At 33.6% G+C, this 12857-nt stretch overlaps 1 protein-coding gene across 2 annotated transcripts; it reads right to left on the reverse strand.

The window, feature by feature from the left end:
• Positions 1-1089: 1089 nt before the first annotated feature.
• LOC127867485 (uncharacterized) lies at positions 1090-12278 on the reverse strand. Of its 2 annotated transcripts, none has more exons than XM_052408657.1 (2): positions 12141-12278; positions 1090-6867 (listed from the first exon to the last, which is right to left on the reverse strand). In XM_052408657.1, exon 2 carries the CDS (start codon positions 6707-6709, stop codon positions 5309-5311), a length of 1401 nt encoding a protein of 466 aa, XP_052264617.1. In that variant the 5' UTR covers positions 6710-6867; positions 12141-12278; the 3' UTR covers positions 1090-5308. The 2 variants fall into 2 exon arrangements, with proteins under 2 accessions (XP_052264617.1, XP_052264618.1); XM_052408658.1 differs by lacking the exon at positions 12141-12278 and adding an exon at positions 9562-9661.
• Between the last annotated feature and the right edge of the window lie 579 nt (positions 12279-12857).

Consider the following 12857-nt stretch of genomic DNA (forward strand, 5'->3'; position numbering starts at 1 on the left):
ACATAATAACATTAATTATGACTCTAGAATACGTATTTGAATATCCAAGAAGAAGGATTGTAATGTTACTAAATAGGAAAAATGGTTCTGGTAAAAGTTCATAAATAATTGCTTTTGATATCTGACATTCCCAGAAAAAATGTTCTATATTTTTCCTCACTTAGTTTGCAAAATGAACACAATCGATCATCAGTCATTTTCTTTCATTTTATTCAAAAGACTATTTATTCCAAGAATCCCGTGAATTAGTCTACATTGGAACCATTGAACCTTTACATCATTGGTTATTAAAAAGGGTAGCTCAAATAAGCAATTCCATTCTTTTCCATTAAATATGGTATTGGGTTTTGCACAACATTTTGATTAAGTGATGGTTGTTAATGATTTTTATTTAGAGTGGTGTATAATCTTTTTGCACCAGATTCTTTTTTTTCAGTACAGGTTGTAAAAGATCGGGCAAAAAGGGTTTGATAATGCCGGTAGGTTGGATAGGGTAAGATATTTTTTCACGAATCTATCTATTTCTCTTATCGACCATCCATAATGAATAAAATTAATATTCAAATTGTACATTCTTTTTAATTCATAAAGAGAGATAAACATTCCAGTTTTAACATATCACTTATATTTGGATTATACAAAACCGGATAATACAATAATCTTCCCGTGCTAACTTTTAGTTTACCACAATAAAGTGAAAAGCGTTTTAAAACGTCTACCCGAAAAGGGTTTTAAATTCAGTTAGATGTTTTAAAGAATAATGACAACTGCAATTAAAGAGCTTATAGGTATCAAAATAAAGTGTTGTGAGTTCTTTCCAAGCTCGACTAAAGGATTGCATATTTTGTAAACATGTAAGTTTCAATGCTGGAATAAATGCATTCAGAATAGTCATTTTTAATCGGGAAACCCTTACCCTTACCCTAACCCTCTAACACCCCCCATGCGCATTACAATACCATGCCTAGCTCGTTGTCGTTGTTCCCTTTTTAATCTCCGTAACTTGTCCGCTTCCCTTTTTAATCTCCGTAACTGTACTCTTTTATATTTGTCGAAAATTATATTTTACTATGCCCGTCCCAAACAACATTGAGAATAGAAGTTTTTTTTTAGTTTAGAATGGTATCGGGTGCGTTAGGCAATACAATGAACAAGATATTGAAAAATTACACAATAAGTGTTTTCACAATTACAGTCTTTTCAATTTGCGTTAGTCTGTCCGTCCGTCCGAAAACTTTAATGGCCATAACTTTTTCAATACTGAACATAGCAACTTGATTTTTGGCATGCATGTGCATCTCGTAGAGGTGCACATTTTGAGTGGTGAAAGGTAAAGGTCATCCTTTGAGGTCAAATGTCAAATATATGACGTCTGTCCGTCCGTCCGAAAACTTTGACATTGGCCATAATTTTTTCAATGTTGAAGATACCATATGGCAACCAAAAGAAATTCCGACAATGGTGGAGCCGGTAGGGGATATATATTTCTTGGCAATAGTCTTGTGTAATTTATATATTGTTTTGGCTATTGCAATGTTTTTTCTAGGCTGCAGGAACATTTAAATGGCTTTTCACTTTGTAAGGTCCACTTTAAGTTTGATCTGATCATACTTCCTTTCAGAGTTGCGCTCTGAATATTATTTATTTCTGATTGTAACTTTCTTATTCATTTCAACTTGATTTCTGTGTGTTTTGCTTCCTTTTTTATATAAAACCCATAGGAAATAGTTTTGCCCCTTAATTCCATCAGCAGAATTTCTTAACAAAACTGCTTATCATTTAGTGTAAACTGTAATTCGCTGTCAGGATTTTCTTTCATATTTTGATAGTTGAAAATCGGAATAGCATATTGAAGTTTAATATCATCAATTTGTTTGTTGATGCTTTCCTGCACTTATACAATATTTCCAAAGACCAGGTTTATGAGAAAAAAATTATGAAAGTTAATTTTTAAGTAATGATAAAGGGATCAGATTGAAGACTTTAAGGTTTAATTTTAGTTGATTTAAATTGTTGCAAAAATATGACGTGATTAAAAATAGACCCAGCCTAACCTGCTGTTTTGGATTTGTTTTACGCAGAGTAAATATTTTTTCACTGGTTTTGTTGTCGAAAGGGATCTACAAGATTGTAGCATTTAATTAATTTTTAACATTTTATTTCGACCCTAAGGGTTAATAATCTGTTAAAAATTAAAGTAATCTATTACAGGATCTATAACTAAGTTAAGCTCACAACTCATAATAAAAGACTTATTTAAAACTCTATCAATAACTTCAAAGATATCTGTAAAAAAGAACGGTTAGTCAGTATTTGGTCCATAAAAAGTAAGAATCGAAACGCGATATCCATTTACAGAAATGTAAAAGGCAAGAAAAATACCATTCGAAACAGACTTGTGTATTTTATAGTCTGTGCTATTAGAAATGAAAATACATGTTCCCCTAGAAAAAAAACATTCAGATCCCCATTCTGAATAAATGGTACTGTACATATCAGGTGTGAAATTTGTGTCCTGGAGAAAATAGATATATTCGCATATAATTCTTTTAAGTAATTAACATCCTTAAGCCTCTTAAATTTCACATTTAATACTCTGCAGTTTAAATAGACAATGTTCAGATCACTAGTCATTTGGTAAAAGAAAGTTTGGTACTGCAAAATTATTATCCAATGCATTTAAATATGATAACAAATACACACAGTGTTTCTACTGGAAAAATATCTACACTTACACAAAACCTGTACACAATACATTCCATCTGCATACAAACAGAGTAAAATACAGCATGCGAACAAAACAAAAGTGTTTATGCAAGGTAAATTGGCGGAACAAGCTTGTCCGGGCCATAACTTTGTCGTTCATTGTGAGATTTTAAAATCATTTTGCACATTGGTTCATCATCATTAGACGGTGTGTCGCGCGAAAGAATTACGTTGATATCTGCAAGGTTAAGGTCACACTTTGAGTTCAAAGGTCAAAAAAGGCCATAAATGAGCTTGTCCGGGCCATAACTATGTCATTCATTGTGAGATTTTAAAATCATTTGGCACATTTGTTCACCATCATTGGACAGTGTATCGCACGAAAGAATTACGTCAATATCTCCAAGGTTAAGGTCGCGACGACTAAAAATAGATTTATTTTGAAACAAAGGGGGTTAATTATAAACAATCGGTTCAGTTTGAGTTGTCTCCCATTATCAGACTATTTTTCTAATTGAAAACCTGGTTTTGTGACAATGTTGTCCCTTGTTTACAAGTTAAACAAGATTTAATGACTGATTTATTCTGAATTTTCTCGATTGATAAATCATTTTCCATGAGCGAATACATACCCATTATTTAATCCAGTGCTATCTCGATATCGTCAAAAATATCATTATGTCGCTTAAGAGTTTCATATAAAAGATTTAGGATTCAAATAGGCATATGCAACAAGCAAAATAAAATACACAGAGCAGATAGAAATGTTAGGTTTGTTATACAAATAAGATTAGTTTAATTTCGTATGTTCGAATGTGCACATGTCATATTTAAAGAAAATACAATTTTCTATGCCGGAATCATATCTGGGTCAAGCGTTGCCTAAACTATGTCACTAGCACGCGTTGCCTAAACTATGTCACTAGCTTGAATCGAATAAAACTTTGTAACCATATTAGAAGGTATATGAATGACACAATTTTGATGGACATTGATCAGAATGTTTATCTTGACATTTCGAATCTGAGTCATGTGCATCCACAACTTAAGTAACAGGTGAAAATTTGGTCAGAATAATCGTTAAATATCTAGGCCATTTTTTGAGTCTGGTTCACGTTTGTCCAAAAACAAGATCACCTGGTCAAATTTTAGAAAAACCATGCTACCATTTATGACAAAATCTTGAGGAAAATTGGTAAGAATATTTATCTTCACAATATCATGGCCATGTTCAAAACATGATTACGTGTTTCTAAGAAAAGGAGGTTTCCCGATCTAATTAATATTTTAACCTTGCACTCTTGAAGACACATTTATTACTCAATCTTCATACAACTTGGTCAAAATGTTTCTTTATAATATTTAGGACGAATTAAAATCTATATCACGTATGTCCCAAAATAAGTTCTTAAAACAAACACTGTAAATCAATCTAGAAGCCGCATTTAAGACTCATAATTGATTAACCATGGTCAAAATGATTGTTTTGACAATATCAATGATTTGTTCAAACCTGGGTAAAGAGGTGTCAAAAACTAAGTAACAAGGTCAAGTCTTCAACAACGTGTGAACTTTGAGCTAACCTGATCACGTTGGGGCCTTTATGTCCCTTTTGCATGTTTATGCAATTATTGTTTTAAAAGAATATACCATTTTTCATAAATCGCTTTGAGACAAATAAGGAAAGAAGTAATTGCATAACTGTTTTTTATTATTGTGTCCAATATGTTACGTCTCAAACGAAAGATAAATTTAAAACTAAGGAACGAGTAAGCATACTGTTAAACATGTTTAAACACGAAACTGTTTTAAGATGGTTTTTGAAACAGCAATTACTGGTCTCTGTATACAAATTGGACACTTCTGAACACTTATGACTAGATAACGTGAACATAGTTAACATAAAATGTTCATCGTTAACATTAATCAATAATTGAATAAATACTAAAAAGCAATTACTGTTTTTTAATCAAAGCGAACAAAAATGGTGGAATATTTGCTCTAAATTGTTCTTAGTGATCTATAATATTGTGATCAGCAATTAATGTAATCAAGGTGAAAATCACTGGTGCCATACATTCATTATGGCTAAATTGTCAATAATTGCATCCACGATTGCAAAAGATTGCCCTGTTTCATGCCAAAACATAGTAAAATGCAATGTTATATCGGCTCAAGATTTATGACAAGATACACAGGTTTGTATAAGGGATTTAGGTACTAAAAGCCGAAAGTAGGCAAACAGCACAGTGCATACATATCGTAATTTTGATTCTTGACGAGCTGAACAAGTACGTCCACTTATCCAGATTGCATGGTTCCAGATTTTTTAGTCTTCGGAACATCTGCGTATATTTGGAATAACTGTATAGAATTTATTATTTTATCATCCAGATAAACTCGAAGGAAAAGCACCAGATTCAAAGTATTATAACAAATATGCAGTGTATTTTACTCACGCAGCAGATTATACATTCATGGCACAAATCCCTTTTTTACCATTTGAAAATCAAATCGGTCGTTCATCTAAGTGTATTCCACAGAACAGAAAAAAATAATTTTACGCTATTTGTATTCAGTTTTGTTCATTTAACATCTGTATTTACTTCTTCTCTTTACACCATCGCGCAAAGTCCTTGCAGTCATTCGTGAAAAAGGAATACTCGTTTTGACCAATTTTAGATTTTGCCCTAGTGACCACCACATCTGGACTATGTGTTGCACCTTCGGTGTACAAAGCTTTGTATACTGGTTTCTTAAACTCCACTGTTTCATCAACAACGCCTCTCCGAAATTTATTTCTTATCACACGGACCGTATTAGGTTTTTGAACGTTGACAGCGATTGCATGACATCTCCGATGAAAAAAAGATGCATATACAATTATATGATCTCCGGAATGGATATCATCAATTGAATTCACTGCGATGTCATCTCTTATAAATTTCGTTGTTGTTTTGGCTATCATATTTCCAAAGAAAGACCCGCCTGCACGACCAAGCAGTGAGCCAAAAACGCCACCCAGGATACTTCCAATGAAGGACCCGATTGCCCCACCAAAAGCGGTGCCAATTACTGGCACAACACTTCCTATCAATCCTCCTATAAACCCACCAAATACTTCGAGGCCCAAACCTAGACCAACTGTACAAACAGACGCACCTACAGCCTCTGTAGCCCTTTGGGTTGCCATGCCAGTAAATACCTTTCTTGACATTTTACCTTCTTTTCTTTTTTCATACATCTCACTTATATCTCTTGCCATTAAACATGTTTCCAATCCAACAACTAATCCTGCCCCAACAAAATTGGAAGCATTGCCAACTCTCTCAATGCTTTCGGCCAAAACCATTTTAGCAGTGCTTTTCTTAATAACATCTTCTGTTATATTACTTGTTATCTGTGTTGCCACTTCATCACCAACAATTTTAACAATTTCATTACAAACTCTATTATTGTTGACGAGACTAACTTCTGTAACCTTTCTGTTTAGCCATTTCGTCTGGAAACAATCACTGACTCCTGTTTTACAATATGAAGCAAAGGATTCACAATTGTTCTTCAAGATCTTATAGTCTGTTTCACCGAGTCTCGAATGAGCCCTATCCAGTACTAGTTCTGTCTTATTTTTATCTGCAACGTTTTTCGAATAATTAATTCGATACCAATCCCCGCCTAACTTGTCACTATCAAGCCATTCTTTTTTTATCTCGGCTTTTTTACGCTTACCTTTTACGGTGGTATAATGAATAACCTGTAGACGATTCCCCACTTGGTCAACATCTACAACAATTGCATGATGATAAATTATATATGATCGATGGCATGTTATATGATCGCCTGGTTTAAGTATTTTAAATTTGTCTTGGCCGAGTTTTGTGATATTTGGGTTTGTTTGGAAGACGCCCGTGTTTTCATTTGTCTCCTCAAATTTATTATCTGTTTCCTCATCAGATTCCTCTTTAAAGTACCTGTTATTTCTAGTCGATAACTGGCGATACATTATCGTTAATGTTGGGCGAACAAACGATGAACTTTACTATATCTGTCTGGTTTATTGAAATTTGTTTCAGATGCAGGTTCTTTTACTTCTTACTATACTTGACACTGACGATGCCAAAATCGTTCGTTTAAAGCCTGCTCTTGTTTGCTGTTATAGTCCTGAAAATAGTTCACATGCTTGAATAAATTATTTTTATTTGCAAATATAACTTACAGTTTTGGTTGTTACATGCTTGTAATTTTTTATCAATACTTTATTTTGTTTTGGTCTGAAATGAATTAATACATACAAAAGTTGAATGAAAAATGAAAGAACAATATAATTTTTGTTTTGACTATATTTGCAATTAAATTACACTTAATTGCGCATTAAAACGGATGCATTTTTGCTTGAGTCAAGATATAACGCAAGTTAATCATTATAAAAGCTAATCGCAGTTAGATTAATGCTAATGTTTAGCAATACTCTCTTAAAATAAACAAAGTACCTAACATTAAACAAAGTACATAAAAGAAATGCAAGGCAAAAGGTAAATCATAATATTTTATATGCAATCAAAATCTAAATACGTACTTGGGGATTGTACATGACATTTGTTCTTGAAAATGTTATCATCAAAGACCAATTATAAACTTATTTTAATTTAGATCACTACAATCTAAATGAAACAAATAAGGTCATGATGGCACTCAAGCGCTCACATAAATTCATGGGCACCTATTTTTGAGGAAACAACCAGGTGATATAGTTTTTGACCCAACTTGACCAAGAACCAAACCTGGCCTTCATAATGTGAGGATAAACATTCTGACCGTAAGTTTTGTTAGCAATAGTAAAAAATATTGCCCTTTGAATGGTAAAACGAGGTTTAAGATTTGACATGAAGGCCTAGTTATTGGATGCGCGTGACCCAGATTCAAATTTGGCATATAAATTGTGAAGATATACATTCTGACAAAATTTCATCGAGATTGAGTCATAAATGTGGAATCTAGAGTAATGACACAGTTTTTGTAAGATTTTTTCCAGGTAATCTAGTGTTTGACTGCACCTTATCCAGATTCAAAATCGGTAAAGACAATGTGAAGATGAACATTCTAATTTAAATCCATTCTGATTGGGTCCTAAATATGGTCATTTGAGTGATAACAATGTTGTCCTAAGATCTTACCTTGCGACCTAATTTTTGCACGTGACCCAGATTCGAACTAGTTTTAGATACTGTTAATATAAACATTCTGACCATGTTTCATTAAGATTGAATTATAAATATAGCCTCTTGAATCAAGACTGCGTCATTAATCTTATTTCTAGAGAAGTTGTTCCGAGATTTGACCTGGTGACCCAGTTTTGGGACGCATCGGACCAATATTCAAATTCGGCCATGATATTGTAAAGATAACTATTTTATTAGGTTCATCAAGATTGAGTCATCAATGTGGCCTTAAGAGTATAAACAATGTTAATCTAATATTTTACCTCATAACTCATAGGTGAATAAAGCCTAGAAACTGACAAGCTAATAATCCTGATCAAATTTTAACAAGACTTTAAGTCTTAAATGTGACCTTTAGAGTGGTTACATGGGTTTTCTTAGATTTGACCTGGTGACGATGTCCTAGATATAGTTCAGATAAGTGCTTTGATAAGTTTCATCAAGATTTGATCAAGATTCGAGAGGTAACAATCTAAACATTGACGACGCAATCCGGATTCCGCAAGGGGCACGACGTCGGACATAGGGTGATCACAATGGCTCACCTTGCGCTTCGTAATAAAGTAGGCTAAACATTTTGGAAGAGTTCTATCTTGTCACAAAAAAGTCCGTTTAGAATTAAATTGGTCATATTTTATTATTCAAAGGTCATATTTCAGAAATGCTTCAGGCGATTTGACAGGTGGTAATTACGACATTTACGACAGGTTTTAGATGCAACTATTAACACTTTTTGAGTTTAAGAGTGGAGAAGGTTAGTTTGGCCAATTCTTTTATTATTCAAGTTAGATAATTCAGAAGAACTTCGCGCGATCTGGCTGGTTATTGAGCCTGGTTGCTATATTATTACGACAAACTTCGTTAGAGTTTCATGATGATCTTATTTAAAATGTTTAAATGAGAGAATATCGTCATTCAACATCGACGTTCCCATAATACATCTTTAAACTTGTGTATAAAAACGATCCCGACCGCAATTGTATTGGATTTTTAAAATAGTGCAACTTCAGAAAAATGAGGGTTACTGCAGAATTCACATGATTGAATGGTATCATTACAGCCATCTAAGTAGGACATGGATGTACCCGAAATGCCATTTTGTTTCACGACAATAAATTAATGCAGGAAATCCACCAGAATACCAAAGGACACAAATTCAAATTCCGATTGATAAGACGATAAAGTTTAAAGCACGCGTATCATTTTTTGGCAAGCAGTTGACGAAAAAAACTGTTTTGATATAAGTAACAAAAATCCACACATAAATATAACAATAAATAAATACCTTATTATCGACATAATAGCTGATTTGATTTACTTTACCATGCCAATTGTATAAAACAACCTTTAACGGTACTTAAATGAAGAGCTTACAGAATATGTTAAAATTTTTGAAATATGTTACGTTTCTCAATCTCAGAATGTCCGATTAATCAAATTTGTTGTTTTACTGCACGCTATGTTATCGCCCATCGTTCATCCATTCGTTCGCTCGTCTATTGTATAATTAAACACTATATAAACGCTATATCAACCCGTCAAACGGCTTTCTCAATACGATTTATCAAAGCGTGTTGCATTTTTAAAAGGTTTGCATGTTAAAACTGCGTTTGAAAGTTACATAAGCCTTATTTACCTTAAACGCTACGAAGTTTGATACATCGTTTGTCTTTAACTGCAAATCTATGAAACTACAAATTGACGTGTTTAAAACGTCGGCAGTGTGTGGGGAAGTGGATATAACAAGAAAATGTTCGCTTAAGATAACATATATTGATATTCGAATACCAGTAAAATGTATGCCCTGATAAAGACTTAATCTTGTGCTGCATCGTGTAGTGACTGATAAGTTGGTCAAAATTTAGGACGATGAAGACAACGCTTTTTCTAAAGTATTTATATTATCTATATGATCTGTATGCCCCGACTTAAAGTGGGAGTCCGTTACGGTTAGTCCGCCCATTCGCTTCCATATGTCGATTTTTGTGTCAACGATACTAAAAAACAATTATTGCAATAGTAATTATATTTTACACATATATTAAACAGCATGTGAACTATAGCACATGTGTTTGTTTACAGTTCGGCATTACTGGAGTTATGGTCGTTAAGACAAAGACAGACATGGATTACTTGTGTCGCGCATAACGAAAAAATACTTTCTGGTATAGTGATACGCCTTAACAAATGTAAAAGCAATCATGTGAACTAAAACATCTCCATTGACCTTAAAGCCGCACACCTGATTTGTCATAGTAAATTTAAGTATAAATAAGAATCAGATTTTATCTATGCCAATAAGAATATATCTGGTGGTAACAATGTGGAAATCCGTCGTTTTTGCGCTTTAAAACAAAATTTATTTATTTTTTCTTAAAAATAATCGCGTTTGTCGAAATGGACGTATACGTCTAGAAATCCTACTTTATGTTTTAAAAGCGGTACCATTTGAAAAATTATACATTTCTTGCTAACTAGGCTATAAATTTAATTGTATCTATGCCAATTAGAATAAATCTGGTGGTTGCAAGGTAGAAACACGTCTTTTTTGCGCTTTAAAACTTTACAATAATCGCGTTTGTCGACATGAATGGACGTATACGTCTAAAAATCCTACTTTCGGTTTTAAAAGCGGTACCGTTTGAAAAATAATAAATTACTTGCTAACTAGACTATAGATTCAATGACAATTTTGCACACTTTCAAATTGTATCTATAGTTATTGATTAACATGTATTTCATTTCAAAGTCAGATGCAAGTTGTGTGGTTTAAACAAACTTGTGTCGTGAATAACTCAAATAGTTTTGATGTGACAAACATGTAAATGAAACTATACAAACATATAAACCAGCAACTTTTGCTCGTCCGTTTTTCGTTTCGTTTTTATATTACCGGAGTTATAAATCTCTGTAACCAAAACACTTTTTTTCCCAAATGTGCCTCGCGTAACTCCACAAAGTTGTGCTGCTCGAATGGTGAAACTTAAAAAATATTAACAAGCACATCCATACTTTTGTTGCGTCTTGTTGTGTCTTCAAATTGACCGGAGTTATCACACCTTTTAGACCTGATACACATGTTTCAACTTGTTCGGTGCCTAACTATAAGAATTACGACTTGAAACTTAACAATAATTAAACAGCATGCAATCTTGCGCACCTCCATGTTTCGGTTCTTTGTTTCGAAGTGAGTAGACAAAAACGAATGTGAGGACATCCGGGTCCCACAAAAACATGTTTTGATAGAATTATTGTTCATGCACGTGCATATCGATACTGTTTATTTTTCTTCGTGGTTATACCGTTAATTATTTTCTCGGTAAAGCGATTAAATAAATATTATCTAATATTTTTAATAATTATAATTTTATATCAGTTACTTTTAAGAACTTGAACACGCGTATTTTTTTCTAATTTATGAGTAGTCATTGGGTTGAGAAATAAAAATTCCAGCAAAATAATGGATGTTAAGAAAAGCGCCGTGAATTGCAAAAGTAATTTGCAGTGGATGCAACTGCCCCTAAAATAACTATGACCGTCTTAGCCACCATTTTGGAAAGGAATACGCACATTGAACATGATGTTAACAATTGTTGTAGCCTGGGCGGTAAATATCGAGAGATGCGTTGTATTTGCTACAACGCAGTTAATTTTCAGCATAGCTTATAATGTCATATATCAAATAAGAGATTTTTCACGAGAAAAACATGCACCGGTATGTAAACAAAACAGAAATATCCCAATGTTTGAAAGAGTTATGGACATGAACAATAAAAATGAAATTGCTGTCTACTGGCATACCGGAATTCAAATATATCTTAAAAATTCGTGGAAATCTATTAAAAACAAAAAACAATAATAATTAATATAATTTTTTTCTTATATAGATAATCCTTTCTAAAACTACGAAAAGCTGAACATGTGTACAAGTCATTGCATTAAAACATAAATATGTGACTTATTTTAAAATAATGTCAACATTTAAATGACGTACTTACAAGTTTGATCATCCAATTAACTCGATACGTAATTTTCAATAAACTATTTATAGCCTACAAATCACCATTTTAAACGTAAGACGATATTTACATGTCACTTAGGCAAGCGGGCCAAGATGGATCTATATCTCTCGCCTAAGTAATGTGTTTCATGTGTATTTTATTATTTAAAGGAACATATATTTGAAAATCGTGTTCGTATTAAGATTATATTGACCATGTGATTCCCGGGTCATGGCTAGTTTTAAGCCCAATAGTGTAATTTAATCAAACAAACTCTACACAACACAAACAGGTGATGTTTTATAACGAACATAACTATTAAATATTTCAGCTCTGGGTCATGTGGTTTAACACTATTTGTATATAACGTTGTTCTGCTGTATACGTGTATATAAACAAAGTGCTCCACTCAGGCTTATCAGGTGTTGACCGCGGGTCCATGATTAAAATAAACGTGTCGCAGGACCACTATATGATGTGACACAAACATATAATTAAGCCCAGGCCCAGTTGGTTTTATCAAAATAAAATTTTTATTACCAATGCGATTGTACGATGGCGACAATGCAAGAACGCGATAATTCGATGACGACAATCAGACAGTGCGATAACGACAGTGCGACAATACGATGGCGACAGTGAGATAAGGCCCGGTCACACCGCCAGAACTTTGCTTGAGCGTTCCTGTAGCGGTGAAAAACAATCATCACCGCTCGCTACCGTTCACGACCGTTAAACAGAAGTTAGCCACCGTTAAAGCAACGCCGTATACGCTCGGTCACCGCTGATGGTTCCTCCTACCGATCAGAAAGTTTTGAGCTGCACTAAATATTACGAGCGGTGAGGAGCGGGCAATTTTCCGCTCCGACAAAGTTCACCACCGTTCCACCAACGCTAAGTCAAAGTTTGGCACCGCTAGACGCAAGTTCGT

The sequence above is a fragment of the Dreissena polymorpha genome, chromosome 2 (assembly GCF_020536995.1).
Source record: "Dreissena polymorpha isolate Duluth1 chromosome 2, UMN_Dpol_1.0, whole genome shotgun sequence".
Classification (NCBI taxonomy): domain Eukaryota; kingdom Metazoa; phylum Mollusca; class Bivalvia; order Myida; family Dreissenidae; genus Dreissena; species Dreissena polymorpha.